Here is a 24440-nt window from a genome sequence, read left to right as displayed (position 1 = left end):
ACCTGTCAATGGCCATTAGTCATAATGATGCTGCCTCGATATATTCCACGACACTGCGGTGTCAAAAGAGCACTTGCCTTTTTCAGCAGTTACTCGCCTTTCTGTTTCCATAACAAACAACATCCCCTGCCATCAGTGTCATATGGTAAGGTGCACGAGACCCCCCCAAAGCAGCCTTTCAAATGTCAATGGCAGCCGGTTCTGCAAAGCACATCTGTTCATCTTTGGGCCACAGAGTTATATATAGTATACCCTACCAAAGTAACCAACTGTTAAGGGGGGACATTGCCTCCAGTGACATTTTTAATGGATTACGGTGTTCGTGACAAAGATCAGCCAATTCGTTTCTCATTTAATTCCCCACCCATGTTCTTCATATTTTCCTTCATCTTTTAAGCCTCCCCATCTTGCCCTCTCCTCCCGTCCCTTCCGGTTCCTATCCTTCCTTTTCTTTTTCCCACGTGTTTCACTATCCACTAATATTACAAATTCCTCTCTCTTTCCATTTAATCCCACATCACCTCCTTTCTGCGCTGCACCTGTCTGTGCTAAGCCTGTTTACTTTGGACAGATACTGTTGATAGATGGCCAGATAGACAGCCAGGTCCCCAGCGACGTGACCATTTTACAGAGCTGAAAAACGAATGACCAAAATAATTACATTTTTTTCCTCTACTAATGGATGCTAATTAATTCGTGCTTTTTCAGCATGCTGTTTAGAAAGCCAGAAATGCATCACAGTTTAAATATTTGAATTAAGTAAGAATCTGATTATTTATGAACCTTTTTCCAACTAATTCATTTCACATTCTTGCAAAATACCTTCTGATGACACCAAATAGACAAAACCAGAAGTTCTCTGTAAACTGCTCTGTTATTAACATACATATACATAAACATACAAGGCTCCTGCCAACTCTTATACTAAAAAGAGCAAAAAAATAAACAAATAAATAAAAGCGCTGCGCATGATCCCAGCCGATCACACAGAGGGGCAGTGTACGTGCCCCCGAGTTCATTAGGTTTACAAACATTATTGCTAAGAGTGCACAATAACAATTAAAAGTGTCTCAGAGGGGTTCTCGGAGTTTCTCTCCTTTTAGAGAGACTTCAGTTAGTTAATCAAACCTAATCTGTAATTAAGAATAGATTTTAAAAAGCAAGTGGCCGTTTAGAATCCTCAATTAACCTAACCCCAATAAATGCACGTCTTTGGACTGTGGGAGGAAGCCGGAGAACCTGGAGAGAACCCACGCAAACACGGGGAGAACATGCAAAGTCCACACAGAAAGACTCCGGCCACACGGCGGAGTCAAACTCAGGACCTTCTTTCTGTGAGGCAACAGTGCTACAGTCCCAATGTGGACTCTATATATGACCCCAAGTTTAATTACTTATTTGATTGAAAGAGTTAGAAATACTTTTATAAATGTGCAAGCTCTTAACTCAAACAGAGAAAGAAACACAAAGCTAAAATTTGGGATCCAATTCAGGGATTTTGTACATTATATTCAGCCTACTTTCTTGTGATTGTTTTTACCCAAACTGCTTGGCAAATAATGATTTTTGCTCATGACAGGTACTTACGAGATTGGAAGAAAGCACAGTAATATAAAACAGTCACATAAATAGTCCGGAGGCCTGAGCGGGTGACTGTAATGGCAGGAAATGGGAAGTTCTTCAAAGAAAAATATTGTCGCTCTAATCACTTTCACCCCCGGCCTCTTGTTTTATCATAAATACGTTTCAAAACAAAGCGGTTAGACAACTTTTCAGTTTGCAGTCAATCCGTGTTTGTTGCTACTGGGAAATGGCCAATTTGCTTCCAAATTGCCCTCTTGCAGCCAATTTGAACTAAACAGTAGTGTGGAGTGGTGACCAATCTTTGGCTGCTTTAATTCCAGCAGAACAGTATGTGAGCCAGACTTGGTCTTGACCCCATCAAACAGGCACAGCAGGACACATCGCTGGTCAATGAAGTGGTCAACAGGACTGCGGCTTTTATTGAAACACTGCGGTTCATGTTCAGAGGACCTGACCTAACACGCGTATTAGCTGCGCTAAGTGAGAAGGAAGGGAAGTGTTTCTTTCCTCTGTTCTCAGAGGGGCCTGTGGTACCAGGCTGCTATCTGTATGGATTTCAATTGATGCCCTCATTTCTTCACAATTACATCAGTTCCTTCACTTCCACTTATACATTCTAAACAGAAAACTCATGTGGTGAGAAAGAAAATTTACTCAACTGCCTCTACAGGAAAAAAAAAAGTAGCACTCAATTGAATTGAATTGAATTGAAGTGTAACCAGAGGACTAACACAGTATATCTGATGTTCTCAGATAACAGGTTGATGCTCGGGATTGGAGGGCGTTCTAATACCTGAAAGCATATGAGGCTCAATTTTTCCCTCAGTCTGAGTCAATATTAATAAGGTTTGATCTTTATCTGATCTCTTCACCCCACCAAGGAGAATATAGATGAGATCAGTGCTCTGTTTGAGCAGCAGTTCAATACATCTCGAGCTCAATAACACACATCAGGCAGCCCGAACAGGATATAGCCTCACTGCAAATGGTTAAGAAAAATTGAGGCTGGCATTTTGATTTGGACCTCTGCTAAAAAAGAAGAAGAAAAAAAAAAACTTTTAATAAATGCTTGCTCAAATAACAGCCTGCCTGTTGGAATAATTTGGGAGGTGTTCGCTGTTTGGCTTGTAAATGCCTGTCTTTAGCAAACACCTGGTCAGCTTAGTCGCTGAAGCAAATAAAAAACACACGCCAGTATTAGAGGCTTTGCAGTTCTTTGGCTGTGCGAGCTCATTTTGCATGTCTCCCCTCCCTCCCTCTAGATTTAGACTTCTGTAAGGCCGGGCAGTTGAGGAGCCCAGACTTTCACATCCACCAACAGCAGCAGCAGCAGCAGCATCAGCAGCATCAGGAGGAGGAAGAGGAAGTGTTGTGCTCTGGACCGACCGGGCACGTCCACAGCCACGGCTACTCCCTCGGTGTGGGTTCGGACGTGGACACGGAGCCGGAGGTGGACCCGTCTCCCGCTCACGGCCTGCAGCACATGTGGATGCGCGGCCTCAAGTCTGAGCAGAGCTCCTGCCTCACGAGCCGCGCCAACTCCGCCCTCTCTCTAACTGACACCGAGCACGACAGGAAGTCTGAGCCTGACAATGGTGAGTGGGGAAAAAACCCTCTCTTCTTACTCGTTAATGGGATTGTCCATCAGCAGTGGAGATCAGCTTGGCAGATAATTTAGTAGCACACCTTTGATGATTTTCTTTTCTACAAGCAAGGAGAATGCAGCATGTGGTGAAGTGAGATGGTGTTTCACATCCTACACTTATAGCCTCATTATAGAAAAGAGACGCAAAATAAACGCAAAAAGAAAAACAACACCTAACATTCTTCTTTTTTTTGAGATTTAAGTTACACCCCTGGGCCATTGCGTGATTGAAACTCTCAGTATTTGAACTAAAGCTAATGCTTAAGTTCCTCTTTCTTTGAAGGCTATTTGATATGACTAAATAGAGTAAATGTACTATTGGTTATTTAGTCTCTGAAGTGAGCTCTTATTGAAGGTGAAGCTGGGGTTGACTCTGAGCTCAAGGAAAGTCCAGTGATGAACATCCACAGAATATGAGTTGGAAAAAGGATTGGAGATTTTGGATTAAAGGAATTGTAGCGGTCCCATGTCTACAGTGCCTGACTGGCTGCCTGAGGGCATCTGACAACCGCCTCTGTGGGAAGACTCTAGCCTAGAAGGAAGGAGAAGTTGAGAGGCAGGCGAGGTGGGGAGGGGGTGAAGATATTGGGCCAACTAGAGAAGAGCCTGGGATGGTGCCAGCTATCTGTCTTGCGCTGCTGGGCTTGGCTGGGCTCCCTGCAGATGGAGAGTTAGTTAGAGGTGCACGCAAACAAAGACAGAGCTCTCCAACCCATCCCCAAGGGCACTGTCTGTTTATGTGCCGCAAAAAAGGTGGAACGTATTCAGTGGCTGAGAAAAGGAAGGGTGATGGAGAAAAAGAGAGAGGGGAGAAGGAGAAGGGGCAAGCAAAAAATGCAAATGAGAGAATAGAAATGGTAATGTAATGGTATAATTAGAATGAGAATAAAAGGGAATGAGTGGTTGAGGGTAAAACAGGTGAAGGAGACGCTAGTTTCAAGTGAGTGCTAGACAAAGATGGTGAAAGACTGGGAAGACAGAGGAGAGAGCGAAAAAGGAGCTAGAAAGGTTTTGGGATGCTTGGGAATAGCTGGTGCACTGGACAGGAAGTCAGCGTCACTGAAAATGAGGGTGAGAGAGAGCGGGAATGCTTGCAGCAGTACACAGTAATCAATTTGTGATGGCTGCGTGCATATGGTCCAAAGATATTACCATTTCAGATGAGGGACTCTGTCTTTATCCGGGGTCAGAATTAAAACTGCAAAAAAAAAAGAAGAAAAAAAGGTGGAGGCAGCTTTGAATGCAGCAGACAGCAGGGAATAAGGATGGATGAAGTCACAGACGTAAGAGGGGAGGATTAAAATGTTCAAAGTGTTGGGCTTTGCTGCTACAGTGCGCCAGGAAAGCCGGTTTATGTGTGGATTTCATGTGTCACATGATGATGTAATGCATGTCCTGTGTTTCTCTCTCCAAACTTTTCTCAAGAACACGCTCTCCCCCCTTTTCACTCACACCTATGCTCCTCTGCTGCGTCCGTATCCTTTTTACTCTGCAACCTTATTCCCTCTCCACCACCGGCAGCAGCCCATTTATTCTTATCCTCTTCCTGTCCATCTCTCTCTGAGACATGGCCAGGTGTGTCCATGCGTGGCATCCTCTAATAGGAAATGTATTATGGATGTCACATTTCTCTCCATCAGCACAACAAAGTCTCACACGCCCCTCTGTTCCCGGGCGATAATGAAAGTTAGAGGCACTCGCAAAAAGATGTTGGCGTGAAGGGGCTGAAATCTAAAAGCTAACGTCCCTGCCAAAATGAAAGTGCATTTTAAGTCGGCCCGACCTTGCACTCCCTTTGTCTTCAGAGCTCACCCCCCCCAAACCTATTAATGATGTCAGCTTCAAACTGGCAGGAATCCTTTTGTTCCTGGTCTGATTGAAGCTGACAAGTCAATTTAGTCCCCGTGTGTGTGTGTGTGTGTGTGTGTGTGTGTGTGTGTGTGTGTGTGTGTGTGTGTGTGTGTGTGTGTGTGTATAGGTGTGAGAAAATAGAGAGAGGGCTCGACAGATTAAGAAAGAGTAAAAGAAAAGGAGATTCAGCTTGTGTGTGAAGCCACATTTGTACAGATGTCTGTCTTTATTCTCTTTCATGTTTGCGTGTGTGTGTGGGAGGCTGTGTGGTGGGGTGTGTGTGTCCAACTGTGACACCTCCCTTGAGGAAGGCTGCAGGCATTTTCGAGCGCCAGTCAGACCTGCTGACAAACTCAGGAAAGCATCAACACCCCGAATTGACGACAGTTCATCGCAAGAACAGAGGAGATTGGCAGTAGAAAGAAAGTGTAGTTCAGCTGGAGTTCACTACTGGGAGATGCACACACACGTACACCACTTACAATACATGGACAAAAGTATGTGGACAACCAGGTGTCAGTCTAAAATTATGGGCTGCAGTATACTTTTATCTGGGAAAGCATTACATAAGACTTGGAAACCTGGAGTGGTAGTGAACACTGATTCTAAAGTAGTTCATCCCAAAAGGAGCTGGCTGGGAATGCTCTGGAGTGAGTGACCTGAAGGTGTACCAACTACAGGTTAGTGAGAAAACATGATAACAAATCATCAGAAAGACGATAGTTGTATTGCAGAATAAATGGACTGGACAGTAAAACTGACTGAAGGAGTTCAGGCCTCGGGTGGCCAGCATGCAATAAATCTTTTGACTTGAGCTTGTAAACTGTGTAAGTCTGAGTGTGACAGCTCGTGTAAGTGTAGCAAAGCTAAGAAATCCATTTCATTGTTTATGTTTTTAGGTGTATATATGAATAATTTAAAATGCCATCCCTGTTGTGCTGCATGCATAAATGTGCACAAAACAAATCTTTGGCTTTGGTGATGCACATATCAGTCCTCCCTCTGTATCTGCAAGGATTTATAATATTAATAAACCTAGAGGGAAGACTCCCACATTCAGCTGTAAGCAACAGACTAAGTCCAGTCATGCTCACTAGTTCTATTTTTGTGGACTTGAAATCAAAGTGAATCAGGCAGAACTGTGGTCAAATGAAACACACACACACACACCTCCTTAGTCTCAGGGGCTCTGTAATTTTTATAGACTAGATTCTGCAGCTTTAGTCCCATGTGCGGGAGAAATCCTGTTTAACCTATTACAAATATTTTTTTCCCCAAAAAGCAGAGGCTTGAGACAGATATTACATATTGGTCTGATACTGACGTAAATTACTGGAGTGGATATCGGAGAGAAATAAAAAATGTAATCTGATCCATTAAATATCAAAAAAAGCACCTCACAGAACTTGCGACACTGCGTAACTCGGCCCATATCCGTAACACGTCGGAGCAGTGTGGTCACGTGATAAAGCAGCTGTGTGTATTTGTAGCCTCGCTACCAAACCAGCATTTCATCTCCGAGGAAGTTATCCCAGAGAGAAGTAAAGCAAGTGTGTAAGTTCATCTCTGAATGTTTGTAAAGCATTCCCACGTTAAGCTTAACAACCGATATATGGAGCGACTGCCTCCTCTCTCCCTCCCTCTCCTGCTGCTACTTCAATTATGAAACTGATCAGTGATCAGCTGATCGGCTTTTCTGTCGCTAGTCCATCTCTCTTGTTTGTTTATCGCCCACTTCGCGCCAGAAAGAGGAAACCAGCGGCTGAACAACAGCAGCACGTTTAAGCTTGATAAGCTGTTGTTAGAATTTATTTAATATTACTTTCTACACCATCCATTTCTATGTAGCTGACGGCTGGTAACTGTGCAGGGGCGGATCTAGCAAAGTTTAGCCAGGGGGGCCGATAGGGCATGAACAGGGAAAAGGGGCACAAAGACATACTTTTCTTTCTTATTCTCATTTAAAATGTCGAGCTTTTAATAAATAATTATCTGAATCTTACACCCAAAGTTTTAATCTTATGTAAAATGTATAGAAGTCCATTACTGTATATAGTAACTGTTAAGTCTAATATACCCTAGTAAGCTATACTACTTTTTCCTTTGGGAAGGTACCATCTGTGCAGTCTGCAATTCTGTTGAAGAAAGATGTTGAAACTATTTAATTATTGTAGAAAAATAATTTATTTCTGCGCATTTTTTTTCCCACACTGCATCAAATTAAAGTTGATTACGTTAATTAAGCATCATAAGGTGGAGGGTGGTTCCCTTTTTCTTTTTCTTTTTGCTGGGAGTTTGCAACCCTATTAGTTAGGTTGCTTAATATTTCTGCTAAGTACTCTTTAAAATACCAGAATAGGAAGGATTGAGTAGGTTTAAGTTTATTAGATTGATCAGTTTTGCTGAACTATGAAATATTTTCGGTGCAGTATATTTTTTACATACAGGTATAACAGAATAGCTTTAGTGTTGTTGTTTATTTAAACTTGAGTATAAATTTATACAAAATGCAGCAATATATTAAATTATATTATTATTATTATTGATTAAAAAACACACTATATCGGATTCATATTGGTATCGGCAGATATCCAAATTTATGATATCGGTATCGGACATAAAAAAGTGGTATCGTGCCATCTCTAGTTCAAACCTGCCATTAACTATGAAGCTTAAGCTGGAAACCCATTAGTTGATTTCTTTGAAGAGTAGAGAAACACAGAAAGAAGCTAGTCTCACCACCCAGTTGCGCTTTTGTGTTTAATCCATATAAAAACAGGGATGTAAAAATATCAGTTTATTGAGAAAGATACATAGTATTTGTTTAACTGTTATTTTATGTGTAATGCTACAGTCACAAAACTGTGTTGGAGACAACAGCGCAAACTAAATTATTGCAACCGTGTTCAATGACCTCTTGATCTTGTTGGCTTTTGAAATGGTTATTTGGTGCACATAGATGACAATAAAAGAGCAAACGCAGTCAGTCTGCCATCTGTCTGCAACTGAATGGGGTTAAGGTAGCAATTACATGCAATCTGTTTGTGGTAATACGTGATTATCTGTGGTAAACTGTCAAACAATTGCAGGTTTGTTGCCGTCTGCAAACACATAAATTCACATTAAGTATTCAGATTCAGAGTCCTGGCAGAACCTCAAAAATTTGAAGCAGAACTCCTCCAAAAACAGTGAAATTGTCGCTGCAGGACAGTGATTTAATGTGAAAATGAAACAAGGTGCTCAGCAACCTTGCTGTTTTACAGGATTATAACCAAATAAAACCAGTTAGCAAACAGTTAACAGTTCACTGCAATTGTTTGGAGACAGGTTGCCTCCCGCCAGGCGACCTTGCGATTTTTTTTTTTACAAATCACCAGCAGGTTACCGCCCTTTTTTCTTCTATTGAGACTAGGGCTGCCACAAACGATTATTTTGATAGTCGACTAGTCACCGATTATTTTTGCGATTAGTCGACTAATCAGATCCATTGGACGTAAAACGTACAGCTTATTGCACCAGCAGCATCTGCTCTTATATAACTATCATTAGCTTACAGCTTTAAGTGTTTAAGGTATGTGCTAACTAAAAATAAAGACAAGATGATAGTTTATTAAATTTTAATGAAATCTGCAGATTGTTTCGGTGGAGTTTAATAAACTCCCTCTGCTTTGCATCTAAAATATAACAGGACACCGGAGTATATTCTCGAGCATCTCACACTTCTGATAATCAGCTGTCTGCTTGACGTTTATTCAGCTGTGTAAAAACTATAACTTTAATCTCAGCCAAACCGATTTACTCAGGAACAAATAAAATACTAAAAAAAGCCAAACAATAAAATTTGTAAGTTATCTAAGTGACTTATATCACATGTGTAGCGAAAGACAGCGGTGGCTTTGAAAACGATTTGCCGGGAGTCCGGTATTCTCACGGGCTCTAGTGAGCCTTGCCCCCGGCTAGTTATCGAGCTGGTGGGTAACAGACGCCTCCGAAAACGTCGGCGCACTTTTGAAAATATGCGGTGTCCTGATAAACTGAGCCGATATTTGAAGTTTACACAGCTACATTCTCGCCTGGAAATATGTTAAACTTTATTTTGTGACCCAGAAAGAATAATAAGAGTAATATTAAAACTAACTAGCTGCCGCCATTGTTGACAACTGCGCTGGGCCGCACTATGAATTCTGGGACACAGCTTCTTCTTCTTCTGGGTTTAACGGCAGCTGGCATCCTTATACATGCCGTGCTGCCATCTTCTGTTTCAGTCCGTTATTACACTCTTAAATCCTGCTACTTATTCCTGCGTCTTTCGGGATCTTACAAAGCTTCAAACAACGCGTCGACTATTAAATTTGTCGTCGATGATTTTAATAGTCAACGTAATCGTGACTAGTCGACTAATTGTGGCAGCCCTAATTGAGACTGAACCATGAAAGGTTGCTCCTCTATTCTGTACATATGAGTAACATCTCTACTTTTTGGCAACCCCGCTGTGCTGAAATGACTTCAGAAAGTCACTGTTGCCTTTTACACTGCTGCTTGCGTATAAATTAAGTAAAAAAGACCGGGTTAATGAATAGGTTTATGATGGCGAGGGTCATTGACTCTGGTGTTCAGTTACTTTGTGACGGTCAGAGGCCTATAGTAAATGCTGAGACACAGACGAGAGACGGCTGATGAGAGAGAGGTGTCAGTCTTCTGAATTACTGCAGCGTGGAATAATAATCATAAAAACAAACATTAGCTATATAATCTGAGTTACAGCGCTGTCATATAATGAGATGCTAATTACTTGACTTGCTTTTCATCAGTTGAACAGTTTTACTCGTCACCCTCTTCTTTAGGCTTATCTTTCTCCCCGCTACTTTTGAGATTGACACATTGACGTGTATCAGACAGCCTCCTGGTTTTATATCACGGCGCGTTTCATCCATCGTCCATGAGATGAACGGGTTCCAAGGCGTCCGCAAACAGGAGTCCAGCGAAAGGCCCTATCGCTCTTTATACTATATAACTTTCTGTGCTAAATGCAAATATCTGTGTAATTACCCGGACCTGAGTAAGCACTTGATCCCGATTGGCTGCAGGATGTCCATTACTTTTTAAAAACTTGACAACTCCCTTAAAACTGTCTGACCGCAGCGCTAAATTAATACTCTAGAAAGGTCTGAATGTTCCCTTTCCGCCATACTCTGCAGATAATGGTTTGAAGAAAATGGGTTTTCAAATTGCCTCAAACATTTACAGTCTCCGAGTTACCAATCAGGCTTAATGAAAGCAGTGCTCTGAAAACACGGCTCAGCGTGGATGTCGTTCCCACGGGTCGAGGTAGGTTGTCCCAGATTTGCCGATCTGACCCATTGCCGACGTTGTAAACACATTAAGACAAAAAGCCAAGCGATCACAAGATGACTTTAATGTGTAATTGATTGTTAATTAATTGAACATTTGTATTCAGTGTTGGGTGTTATCTTTTGTCACTGCTTAGCAGCCTGGTATTAGATGAAATTTTCAAAGGAATCGTGTCAATAAATGAATATTAAAAGCCTTTGATCATGTGATCTAACGCCCAAACATAATCTGAACAGAAAAATGCAAGGCCCCTCCTCGTTCATTCTCACCAGACATGAATTTATTTACACTTGACAGCTTGCGGGTTTTGAATTCAATTTGCCCACACTCATTTCTCAGACAAATTTTCCCTCAAGTACTAATTTCTTTGTTGATGTGTTTAAAATACATTTCAATTTTTTTTTTTCAAACAAGGAACTGTCCAAGATGGATTGCAGAATGCCATCAATTTAATCATTTTTCCATCTCAAATATTAGAATTTGATCCCTTTTTTAAAACCAAAAAAATCTTTGTAAATGGAAAACATTTGGGACGCGTGTCGTCGGTTAGACTAACCAATCTTTTTGGAGACTTTACAAACAGGCGTTGAAAGTCAGTTTTTTGTGACTATGAAAAGATTAATTGCTTAAGTTTGAGGCTTTTTCACGAGTGGAAAAATATTTGGCAATTGTAGCAGTAAAGCAATTTAAAAAAACAAACCACGAGACGACAGCAGTTTCACTCACACGTCTTTGTGAGAATTCAGGCATGATTTCAATGCGGCGCTTTCCATCTGCATTACAAACTTACCGCTAATTCAAAGTGCACTATAATTACTGGAGAAAGACTCTAGAAGGCAATCCTCACTAATTGTCATTTCTCTTAATATGCTCTTTTTTTTCAGTAAATGAACGATAAGCAGTATTAATGTTCTCTGCCTTGAATTAGAGTGTGGAAGTTACCCTGTAACAGAGTAGATGCTGCAGGGTTTATACTTACCAACACTAAATGAGGCATATTGCCCCAAAATAGATTGCTCCTTTTTAGACCTTCAAATAAAGTCATTTAAAATATATATTTTTTTCATAGTGTGGCTGTTGTCCTTGCCTTGAAATAAGACAAGCATGAATGTTACCTTAAACATAAATGTTACAAGCCGACTATAAACTAGGTTGCTCGAGGGCCTAGGGGACTGCGCAATGTCATAGAGGAGCCTCATAGCCTTTGTAAACACGGTCCATTATTTTTATAATGATGTGCCAAAGTTTTTCAGTCAAGTTTGACCAAGCTGTGTTCAAGTAAGAAATTGCGGAAGGTTAGCGAGGGCACGGAAGGCGTCTGGTGAGAGAGCGAAGTACAAAAACTGACCACACGGTTTAATGAGAGCGTGAACGGCTCGGGGAAAGACAAAGCAGGAGAGCAGAGAGTGGAGAGAGAGCCGGAGAGGCTCGCTAAGATCCATCATTAAAAAAGGCACTGGTGAGTTTTTTTTTTCTTTGACAGTAGTCATTTGATGCGCGTTAAAGCTATGTTTGAAATACCATTCCTTACCATTTCTATGCGCTGATGGAACTCAGTGAAACAGCAACAGGTGTTAGATTTCAGATGGGATTCTGATCCGTGTGATGCAATTCTGACAATTATTAGGCAATCTGGACTTTTAATTAGATAGTGAGGGAATTACACATGGCTCGTGTAAGCTCTCTTATCCAGGGGTATCAGATAGGAGCGTTTAAGCAATGTGAACGAAATGGATTTTGTGTGTTTTCCCCCCTTCTGATCTTGCAAGACACAAATCTCCTCTTGGCAGCTCCGCGACCTCGATAACCTTAGGGGAATCCAAAAATGACAATGCCCTCGGAAACTGAGATGTCTGCAGATGTGCCGGTGAAACCGCACATGTGGACACGTACGAGACACACAAGCCCCATCCCGCTCTCTCCTCCGACCTCTTTGGTGTGTTTTGTGTGCGAGTGCAAGCACAGGTTTAAGTGGACACATCAGGCAAACAGCCACGTACTTTAACACCCTTCTTGCCTTCCAGAGGCCCAAGGGGTTTTGCAGGAATGGATTTGTCTATTAGCTCGTAAAGAACATTGCTCAGTGCCATATCGATCATCGAAGCTGTAACGTTTAGGGTCTTTAAGTTGTAGAGTTGATCTAGAGGTACATGGGCTCCCCTGGCTATTTTACCAGAGTGAGAGATGATCAACTTAACCCTGGTGTTGCGCTTGGCCAGAGGAAACGCTATAAACACATCCGCTGGAGCCAGAAAGCGTTTTTATTGAACTGCTCGTTCAGCCATCCGGGAGAGGCTGAAGAGTTACCATGAATCCACCAGGTGCCTTGTTGTAGCAGCAGTGCAGTTGTATGGTTTTCCTCTTCTTTAATGGTGGTCTCATCACGCAGTTAGCCATGCAGGCCTCTGTTCTTGACAAGCTGTCAGGATGTCGGACCCCACCCTGTTGTCCTAATGATGGACTCGTACAGCTCACTGATCCAGTGAAGGACCTGCTGGACTGTAGAGCTGGTTGATGCGGGGTTAGGGATGTGTGTTTGTGAGTGAGAGAAAATGAGACGAAGAGAAAGAAAGAGTCAGATGCGGTGGGAGAGAGAGAGAGATAATTTTCTGTTCTTTCTCCCTCACCCCCTCCTCCATCATCATCCCGCTGCCATGGCAACAGTCATCAAATCAGAACATCAGCCGTAGCTTTCATCTCAAGCTGTCCACTGGCTGCCTACAGGCTGTATACATAAAAACACTGCAATGAAAACATCAGAGTCCAGCCATTTTAATAGGCGGCTAAATTGTAGAGAATCCTGCAGTCACCTACAGAGCAGAGGAGGTGAGAGGCAGACACACTTTTTTCTCTTTTTTTAACATAAACAGTCAAATAAGCAGTCTTAAAGCCTGTTTTTAGCTCGCAGCGCTGTTGGTATTAAAATGAGAGGAGAGCGCAGTGAGTGGCACATGAATAAGCTCGCAGCAGAAAGGAACAATAGCCCCGAGAGTGTACCGAGAGATTAGTGCAAATCAGAGTGTTCTGCACTAGGGAAGAGAGGCTGAGAGGGGGTGGAGGACACAAAGGTGCCTGTACGGACACGCACACATGCACACTCGGATGCCCACACACGCTCCTGCTGTTTTTTGCGCTCTCTGTGTGTGAGGAGGTCAGTGGGCTATGTATTTTGGAGGTGTGGTAGAAAGCATGAACTGTACTGACAAGGCAGTGGTTGGATGGGAGGATGAAACAGAAAAAAGATGAAAAGAAAAAACAGAAATCAAATATTTTTGATGTCTCTTATGTCTCAAACGCTTGTATGAGCACAGACGCCCGTGTGAATGGTTAGCTCGAAAGCCTAAATGAACAATGACTGAGAAAGAGGGAGAACAAGTGAACGGGGACTTTTACGTCCTGCACAATGCCATCCTCGGTGTTGATGAACCGAACCTGTCGCTAAGCAGTCTCCTGTAATAAAAAGAAAAAAGCTCGTCTGAATAATGAACGCACAGATTCATTGTTAGTCTGACGATCAGAATCGCTATCTGAGCCTGCACGGGGATTCAAATGCCAGTCACAGCAATAACGGCGCGCCGGTTTTCCCACCATTACCAGTTGCTGCCATTTTAGTTTAACCACTTGTAGTAATGGCTGCTCCTCTGTCGCATCAGTCCTCAAACTGCCAGGGATTCTTCTGCCATAGCTGCGTCAGCGCCAGCGTTAAAGGCTGCCATCACAGTCATGGTGCCAGTAGTGAAGGCTGTTGTTACGTGGCACGATGCCCTGAGCCTGTCAGACCTCCAAGGTTTGTGCACCACCTGTCATTATCAGCGCTCGGCCCTGGCAGCTTCGGACAACTAATGGTCCGCTGGGTCTTACCCAACAATCTGCTGACCAATAGGAGTGTTGAATGGTCGGACATGCACGCGCATGCCAGGGAACACAGTGACATGAAAACACAACCTGTCTACATCTGAGGAAAAATTACTTTTATTTGTTTTCTTTCTTTCTTTTTTTTAAAGTAAGGTGCGAGTTGAAGCTTAAGCCACACTGAGAAAAGTAGTGATGTATGAGTCTATTTCACTCATTCACTTCAGCCCTGGGATGGAGGAGAATTGTCTGTATGATTTATAGGATTGGATTGCAACCTTTTTCACAGACAGCTTTTAATTGAAAAAACCACAATAGGACTTTGGAAAGCCATTAATTGTTACGGTTAATTAAGGTAAACATTAAATGAAGAGATTTTTAATTGGTTTGCTCTTGATGAGGGAAGGGATCTAGGGTGACCAGAATCTGCATATGTAAATAACCGAAAACTCCTCCAGGCCTTGGCTTATTACTCGCTCCCTCGCCTTTTTTTTTCTGTTGCTGTTTGTTTTCCCGTCTGTTTCTGACACTGTACCTCTTTCTGTCTGTGCACACAGTGTATGTGTGCAAACACACACACACCTTGAGGCCCTACAAAGCTGTCAGAAACACAAATGGGGCGCTTTCGTCTCGTGGCATTGATGTGATGTATGTACATGCTTAATGCTAAACTGGCGGTCCCTGAAGAGATACATTTGCTATGATGAGACATGACAGATTGGCAGAAGCCGTCACCTTCATATTTAAGACACATGGGATTACCCCCAGGCTTTCAACATGCAAAGGAGGCTGTTTTATTTTTATATATATCTGTATTTTTTAAAAGTAACTCCTTTAGAGATGTGCGTGCCGCCACAGAATGCTAGATTGACCACCAAATCAAATTTGCCACACTGTGGCAAAGATTGTACGTTTGAAAACTTTCACACATACGTCAAGAATTAGTCTGTTTTTTGGGTGGGGCGGGGCTTCTCATTTGCTTGTCCTCTAAACAGCTGCCACCTGTGCTGGGGGAGCGGGCGGTAATAGCACACCCAGTCGCTTAGCTTGATAGATCGCTCGAACACCAGATAGATAATCATGCTGTTAAATAAATCGCTTCTTAAAATGTTTTGGAATGCCTCTAAAAGCTAAAGGCATGAGCATTTTATGGGTGACTGGGGGAAAAAGAGACTGTTGGTGTCAGGGGAGGGGATGGGACTGAATTTGCATTGCGTAGTCTGCAGGTGACGGTGTGTGCGCATGTGTGTGTGCATGTGTGTGTGTGGAATGAAGCAGGCAGACAATTGGATGGCTGCTTGGTCACCCGGTCACCCTGCTGCAGTAGGAAAAGCTTCTCGTGGCCAATGCAGAGCTCTTGCCAGTGTTTTGCAAAACCTGAATGTGCTAGCGCTGTCCAAACAGATGCACAATGTCATTTAGATAGGGTTTGTATGTGTGTATATGTGTGCGTATGTGGCGGGTAGGGTGAGCGTGTGCTTGTCTACGTGCGCTTCCAAGGGAGTGTTCACTTTGTATTCGTGTCTGTGTGTAAGTGTATTTTGCTCCAAACAGATGTTTTTTGTTTTTTTGTTGTTTTTCATTGTGTGTGTACGAGCAGAATCAGATCAACACCAGCCGGTGCAGTGAGTCTGGCCAATGTGGATAATATTCAGTAATTGCTGTGGCCAGTATTACACACGTACACATAACACTGAAGAGACGAGGTAAAATGAGATATGGAAAGAGCACATGCAAGCAAGCTTTTACATGAAACGTACTGAGATTTTATGCTTTGGCTGACTCTGTGCAAACAGCACATTAACTCAACATGAATCATCATGATTATAAGTAGCTTTGCTATTGCAGGAAATGGCACACAATCAGTTGTATACCCCCCCCACCCCCAACTGAGTATTCAAGTGTGAATGACCAGTTTTAGACTTGTGTGCTTCACAACATACATACAATAGGCTTATTGTTTTTACAGCCTATGACTTTACTAGACCTAAACGATCTCCATCTCCATTACATTTATATATGTATTTCCAAATCATAATAACAATTGTCTCAATTAACCTTATAGTATAAGATAAAGACCCTACAATAATATGAGAAATATGGACAACCCCCTATGTGCAAGCACAATGGCAACAGTTGAAAGGAAAAACTCCCCTTTAACAGGAAGAAACCTCTGGCAGAACCAGGCTTAGGGAGCATCAGCCATTAGCTGGTGACCGATTGGGCATCAGAGGAGGAAGACGTGACAAAATACATGCTGTGGAAGAGAGCCAGAGATTAATAATAACTACCGATCAAATGCAGAGTGGTGTATAAACACATTATGAGTGAAGAGGAAACACTCATTGAAAGGCCCCACCAGCCTTGACCTATTGCAGTGCAACTAAGGGAGGCTTCAGGGTCACCTAAACCAAACCTAACTCTAAGCTTTATGAAAAAAGAAATGTTTTAAGCCAAATCCAAGCTGGGAGCTGGTTCCACAGAAAAGGGGCCTGAAAGCTGAAGACTCAGCATCCCATTGTACTTTTAGAAACCTTAGGAACTACAAGTAAACCTGCAATACGTCCATCCATACACCTTTCCCTATACATCCGCTTTTTGTGTTGGTATAATGCTGTTGCTTAACATTATATTTGTTGCATCATTTCCTTCTGGAGATCTCCTGCTAGGTTTGTAGCAGTGATCGTTGTAATTGGGGGCAGATGGAGACTGGTGGTTCATTGATTTTATGTATTTATGTCAGCTGAAGTACTTGACATTTGTTCCCTGGGTTTGTTCTGCTCCACAAATGGTGCACTTTTACCTGGTTGGTGATGTTTCCATTACTTGTAGCCAGCACCTACGTCATGACTGTGTTAGGCATGACAGTTCATGCTCACATTATAACAGTGGAGAGCGTCCGAAACGCTCCACTTTTTTGTCTGACGTTCTCACAAAAAAGGAAAGCAAATACTGAATACCATCCATCCATCCATTCGCTTCCGCTTATCCTTTTCAGGGTCGCGGGGGGCGCTGGAGCCTATCCCAGCTGTCATAGGGCGAGAGGCAGGGTACACCCTGGACAGGTCGCCAGTCTGTCGCAGGGCTAACACACAGGGACAGACAACCATTCACACTCACATTCACTCGCACATTCACACCTAGTGGCAATTTGGATTATCCAATTAACCTATCCCCACAAGCTGCATGTCTTTGGACGGTGGGAGGAAGCCGGAGTACCCGGAGAGAACCCACGCAAACACGGGGAGAACATGCAAACTCCACACAGAAAGACCCCGGCGTGATGGTGGAATTGAACTCAGGACCTTCTTGAATGGATATTATAACACTGAATAATTGCACATATGCAACCATAGATCTCACACATCTCTCCTTTTATAGGATTTCTGTTCACATTTATCTCCCAACGAGAAACATTTGTCAATCAGAACACAAGAACATAAATCCCTAACTCCAAGAAATTCTAGAAATAAAGTACACCCAGTGAATTAATGAAAAACTGTGGGCACTGTTTGGAACTTGTGCTCAGTTTTAACTCATCACATGGCGACACTTGGTCTCCATGTGGTCTCCCTTGGCTTCACATTTTAAAACACAGTGTTCCCTTTAGCGTAATTTTCCAACATCACACACAACTGCTGTCATTTCCTAAGCCCAGTTTTTGTCCCTGAATCGAAGATGGAATGAAAAAGATAATGGCACTGATAAAGCTCCCACACAGGACACACGCTCAGTGGTCACGATATTTATATCACCTCTACACCTCCGGCTTCCTTAAAGCAAGACAAAAAGAAAGATGCATGTGTTTGGTGTCCAACGTTCTTTGGGCACCATGTCAAGGCACAAACATAAATTTAATTAAACTCAATGTTGTCTGTTGCCCAAAGGGTGACGTTGTACTTATAGTCTTTAAGACACCCAGAAGCAGCCATGCCAAATGGTAAACGGACTAGTGCTTTTCTAAGATACTTGGCAGGCGGATTGGAGAAGCCAGGGATGAACCACGGCACTTCCCACAGGTAGACTAACTCAACCTCCAGAGCTACACCCACTGCACAAGTGGTTCCAAGGATTTGAACGTAATCCCCATCTTTATGTTGCCCAGTAAGAGACTCTTCATAAAAGACTAAAAGCAAAAAAATCTGTACATTTAAAAAAAAAGAAAAGGGAGCAACATGATTGACAGCAGCATTAATCTGCGAGGTATATGCAAGGATGCATGCTGTGACTATTTTTAGTAAAGGCAGCTTTAAATGCCAAGGTACACGGTGCACACCTGTGCAAGCAATCATTAGGAAAATGAAGGCAGAAAACAAAGTAGCAATCAAATTCAAGAAAATGAGGAGGAGGAAGTGGCTGTATAGGCATATCATGAATGAGTGGACTTCATGCTAGTCAGCTGGGCTTCTGTTTGTGTACTGCAACTCTTTTTCTATGCACTTTATAATCCTGCGCTAGCAAGAGGGGTTCGTTTACTTTTTCCCTGCCAGCACTACCCGTGTTTGGATAAAGTATCCCGCATTTACACGAGCAACTCAAGTTAAAGCAGTAGATTGTATTTGTTCATAATTGCAAATGAGACGAGGATCTGACAGTATTTCAGAGGTAATCCTTGTTGTAGATTGTAAGCCATCTGGATATGTTAATGTTTGAGGCACATTTGAGGACAGATAACAATGTATAATTCATTCACCTAAGACGTTTGCGCTTGTATTTTGGTTTTAGGAGATTAAAAGACATTGCATCAAGTCTCTTTAAATATCAGTCCTAATAAAGACTTGCTACTCCAAAAGCTTCAAAGTGCCTAAATTATGATTGGAAGGCTGCTGTTTGGGGGAGGGGTTTGATTTAATTTGTTAATTGGAGGAAAATGATGAGAAGGATATAAAATGAAGCATGAAGGTGAGCATCATAAGCCACTTTCCTTTTTGTACATCTCTGTCTTTTTTGGGTGTTTTTTTTTTTAAAGACAGAGTAGATATTCTCCTCTTAAGGTCTCTTTCCGTCCCTCGAGGGTCTGGTGTTACATCCGAGGTACATTCATCTATTGTTTTTCTGTCTGTGGTGGAGTAAAAAAAGGAAAGACTGCAGCCCGGCTGGGCTGGATGCACGTACTGTTTGAGAACGCGCAAAAAATGAGTCCGGTCTGTGAGATGTGTTGAGAGATGATCACCTCGGGGGAAGCGTGAGCTGAGCCCCCTCGTAGCTGCAGAATGAGAAAGAGAGAGAGAGAGAGAGAGAGATAATGGGCTGTGCAGCCGACAATAGGTGGACACAGGCTTTTCTTCTTTTTCCTTTTTGGGTCAGCACCAGAGACGGGTCGGCACACAGGCAGAGTGAGGGAAATAGATGGGAGCAGGAATGAACGAGTGCTAAATCTCGCCCCCTGGTTGCCCTCAGTCAAATCCTCGCCATTATGCTCTCTTGGCTGATTTATGTGATGCGGGTGGTGCCGCGGTATCTTTTCTTCCTCCTTTTCGAGACAGGAAACAGAGATGGCAACCATCATAAAACCAGATTTGGAACCGTATTCTTGACCTGTGCCACACAAAGGCTCCAACCCCCACCCCAAAAAAGCAACTAAATATAAATCTTAGTTTTGTCTGAATGCAATTTCTCGTTCTCAAAGCCCTCTTTTTCGTTCCTGGTGTGATCGCGATTAGGAAGGACTTACGCAAGAGCTGTTTACATGTGGACCTTCTCCGCTGAATGGATCTCCCCTGACAGCTCAGCTGAGGGGATGTAAAGAAAAGGTGAGGGAGGAAAGTGGGTGAGACGCGCAGTTGTGTGCTACATTAACGGAATGAATGTAGGATGGTACACAATCACTTCTAATGTTTGGCTAGAGGCGTAGAGGGAAGATATGAGAGAGAAAAATCTACGGATTAATGTTCTCATGACCACTGCACGGCGAATGAGAGGCAGCTCAGTATGGTTTTGGTTTTTTTCACAGATGAAGGTCGTGATTGCGTGGATGTAACACAGGCTATAATTGCCGCTGGAATAAATATGGCTGGTTGGTGGTGCTGCAATCATCGGTTAATACTTTAATGAAGACACGATGGCTCAGAGATCAAAACGTCTCCAGCTGAGATAGCTGCTCCCGCTAATTTTACTTAAACAAGCACCGAGTAGCTCTACACTCCGGCTCGTTGAGCTAAAGTATTTCTTTTGTAAAGTGGGTTCTTTCATGCCACAGTATACACTTTGTAGTTTTGGAGCAACATAAAATAAAAGCCAGGGAGTCGCAGTTGAAGTTAGACTAGATGTGTTTTGTTTTGCCAACAGATGACATCCAGGGATCAACCTGCACATGGTGTTTGTTCATTTGTCAAGCCTCTTTCTCTCTCTCTTCTTCCTCTCTCCCTCCGTTTCTCAACACCTCTCAGTATCATCAGCCACAGACTCTAACCACCCGCGGCGAATGTGAATTAACAGACGGCATGCTGCTAGCAGCACCTTGCTTGCCACTGAAACAGATTCATCACACAGACCTAGATTCTGCCTCCCCCCACTAATACACACATACAAGCATAAACACACTTTCACCCTAGAATAGCGCCTCACATATCATGCATCCATGGTGTAACACTCTTCGCACTTCCACACTGTACTTTGTGGTCAGGAGAACAAAAATATCAGTAACAGATTCTTCTCTGTGGCTTCCTTCAGGATGATGCAAAGCCTTTTAGCTCGTCGTGGTTGCAGGTTAGCGGCAGATGAAATGCTCCCCTGTATTTTCCTGCTCAAAGCCTGGTCTACACTTTAAATACATCCCCTCTCATTTCTCCTCAATTGACACATTTATATGAGTGGGAGTTGCTTGAAAATCAATCTCCATCGGAAGTTGAAAGGGAGAGCGAGGCAGGTTTGCCCACAGGTCAGAGGTGCATTGTGGGATATTGACTAGTCCTCGGTGCTGCAGTAGGCGCGGTGAGAAAACACATCTACACGGATATTATTGACAAAGGCAGCACAACCCTGCACCTCTGTAAAGATGACAGGAACTTTATTATCCTCTGAGAGGAAATTCGCTTTCGCAGTCGATACATGAAAACACGAAACACACTCAAATGGAGGCATACAGGAGGGGTTCGTCTTTTCACTGAAAAGCATATTTCTTTACCACAAAAAGCACTCACGACACTCATCCGCCATAAACAAGTTTCTGACGGTTAAAGATCGAAATGTGGTTCCAGGCTGGTTTAAAGTAAGAGCAGCATTTTCCAATATATGTATCGCATGATGTATACGAGTCATACAATTATTAATGAGTACTCTGTAGTTTGACAGTGGTTTAAAAGCACTGCCTGTGCTTTGTCGGTGTCTGTCAGCTGTGGACCTTGAAAGCACTTGCCCAAAGACATGGCAGCATTGCTTCTGGCTTGGCTGAACATGCCATCAAGCATAACTGACAGTGTTTGTGGGTGGGAAGCCAGTGCGGGATCATGTTCTTGTCAGCAACAACAACCGCCCCGTGGGGTCACCTGTATGATGGCAATGGGCTCTAAAGCAAGAAAAACTCCTTACAAAAGAGAAGCAAATAGTTTGTCTACTCCCTCCCAAGGTCAGCAGTTGCAGGGACTGTAACGTAGGGGGGGGGTAAGTGTCCGTTGAAAAGGGCTATCATGCAGATTTTATAGATGTTTAGCTAGCGTGATGTTTATGGTGGCCCCGAGGGGTCAAATGCACCGTGACTAAAGGAAACACCAGCGAGTATAAAAATGCTGCCAAAGGAGACACAACAGAATCAAAGCTGAATAAGGCACAACGGAAGTACAATAAAATGAAACCTCACAACAACATAAAGGAAGCATCTTTGGGGAGATATTAATGTGACAGAACAGCTGCGGAAGTCAAACCAAACCATACAAAGGACTGAAACACACTTAAAGGAAGTGGGGGATTCATTGGAGCAGGGCAATGTGTTGTAGTCACATGATTCACATAATACTGTAGATAAAGGTTAGCTGTTTACGGTTAGCTTGTCACTTTGCGGTTAGCTTGTCACCTAAAAACACTTCTGTTGTGTTTTGTGAGTTTTATCGGTCTTTCGTTGTGTTTTGTGTGCTTTTACAACATTTTTCTATTTCCTGGTGTTTTCTTATATTCCAGTGCGTTTCACCTTTTCACTGAAAACGTAGATATTTTTTTCTTAAAGGTCTTTGCAATCACCTGGCTCCACAATTGTACCTTTGAAGTTAAAAATGGTTCTGTCCAAGGTAGCTTCTCTTGGACTCAACTTTTCTGATTGTGGAGAACAGCCACTAGAAAATGTGACAAAAAACAACAAGGTATGTGTGAATGTTGGCCAAAATCCACTCAAAGAAAAAAAATACTGGCGCATTATTAAACCAGAAGACATAAACTTTCTTCTTTTGCTTGGTAAAGAATGATTTGTTCTGCTTAGCTTATCTTGAGGTATTAATTATATTCCAGTGAGAACAAAAGTGAATAGAATAGAGACCATGACATAAAGGGCATCTAAAGTTCAGCCAAATCAAGCATTAATAAAAAGCTTCATTGGCTTAATTATTTATTTGTTAGTACTGCTATAAATCCTGAAAATTTAATGTAGGCTCTTTTTTGCTCGTGCATATCAGAAACAGAGTACAGCTACAGCCTCAGAAGCATAGTCTATCTCTTTGCAAGTACTAGATGATATAGAGACAAAATCAACAAGTCTTTGTGAATATCAAATTCGTTATTTCTTCTTATTTTTACATCAAATGATCATTTAAAAAGTTGATGGTGTTCAAGAAAACTCGATTTTGCGCAGCTGAGCAAAGTCGAGGTGGACATTAAAAAAACAGAGCATTTTATTTCTTCTTTGTAATTTTCCCTTGTGTAGAATCTGAAACTAAGATTGATAGAACTACGTAGCTTACATAGGCAGGATTAATAGAATGATTAATCCTATCAGGACTTCAAGGCCACAATGCACAGATATGTAATTGCTTGTGAAAGGGCACAAAGCTTCTGATAGCTTCTGCATATGTGCAGCCTATCAGGAGGTGGGTGAAACACTGGTTGAGGGGGTGTTCGAGTTGTTTGGAATAATATAAATTACAGTAGAGCTAGTCCGCTAGTTCTACATTCCCCTGGAAATACTGACGTTTCAGGTTTGTTAGGCATCTGAAAGAAGCTTGTCATTTCACATTAAAGTAGCCCAACATTGCTGCTTTTATGGATCTCCTCCTCACCGGACAAAGAAATTATATATTTATGTAAAGATTTAAGATGGAAGAAAGACAAGGTTGTCTACTCTTACCACATTACCTTCTATGTGTGTGTGTCTATTTAAATACTCGTGTGCTCTTGTGAGTGTGTGTTTGTCCCTAGCCGATACAAAGTATTTCCATTATAAGGCATATGCCATCCTGCGTTATGGTGGGAAGAGATGCTGGCTCTTACTGTGACTGTCACATCTATAGAGGAGAAGGGAAGGGGATATTTCCTGTTTAGATGCCACCAATTTCCTCTTCATGCATGGCGCGCACGCACATGCAACGCACACACGCACACAACTGATAGATTTATTATAGCGTGTCAGGAAAGTGCAGGCTTCACATTTCAGCAAAATGGACCCATTTGGCGGGCGAACTGCTGCATACACCCCTCTCCCCCCCGAACCCTCCGTTACCTCTCCCCCCCACCCAGTCGGCGTGCCAGTCCGCTCAGCCGAATCCATAACGGCACCGAATACATGTTTCTGTCACAAGCTTCGCGTCAGCCTTTTTTTTTCTTCTTTTTTTTAACACGAGCAGGAGAAATGGGGGAAGAACGGGTCATTCTGACAGTAGGAATCACTCTGTGTGGATCTTAAATGTTTTACCGCCTTAATGGGACTCCAGAAATAGATGCAGCGCTAATGTCCTCTGACGCTAGGAAAAAAGAAGGGGAAGAATGTGTCTATGCTAAGTGTGTGTGCTGGGAAGTTTGTGTGCATGTCCATGTGTGTCTGCAGAGGCCGGTCTGCACGATTCAAATGGGCTCAAGTGAGGGATTCACGCATGCAAATGAAGCCACTTAAATCTGGGTCCTTTCCCCTCTATCTCAAAGGACACCCTTTTCTCTATTTAGAGCACCACTTTGACATCAGTCCTACGGAGGCAAGGCCCTTATGGGGCTTTGGTCTTAAGTGGTGCACTATAGA

General features: G+C 42.7%; 1 protein-coding gene across 1 annotated transcript in view; it reads left to right on the top strand.

Annotated features, from left to right (window-relative positions):
* Nucleotides 1-24440, top strand: part of tenm1 (teneurin transmembrane protein 1) — a 202998-nt gene that overhangs the window by 17244 nt on the left and 161314 nt on the right. Inside the window, exon 3 of the mRNA XM_005916517.3 lies at nt 2847-3179. Coding sequence (XP_005916579.1) covers nt 2847-3179 — 333 coding nt within the window. The remainder of the gene's footprint in view (nt 1-2846; nt 3180-24440) is intronic.

The sequence above is a fragment of the Haplochromis burtoni genome, unplaced genomic scaffold (genome assembly GCF_018398535.1).
Source record: "Haplochromis burtoni strain Fernald_Lab_line unplaced genomic scaffold, NCSU_Asbu1 Contig_19, whole genome shotgun sequence".
NCBI classification, from domain to species: Eukaryota; Metazoa; Chordata; class Actinopteri; order Cichliformes; family Cichlidae; genus Haplochromis; species Haplochromis burtoni.
This window is presented reverse-complemented; position numbering and strand designations above follow the sequence as displayed.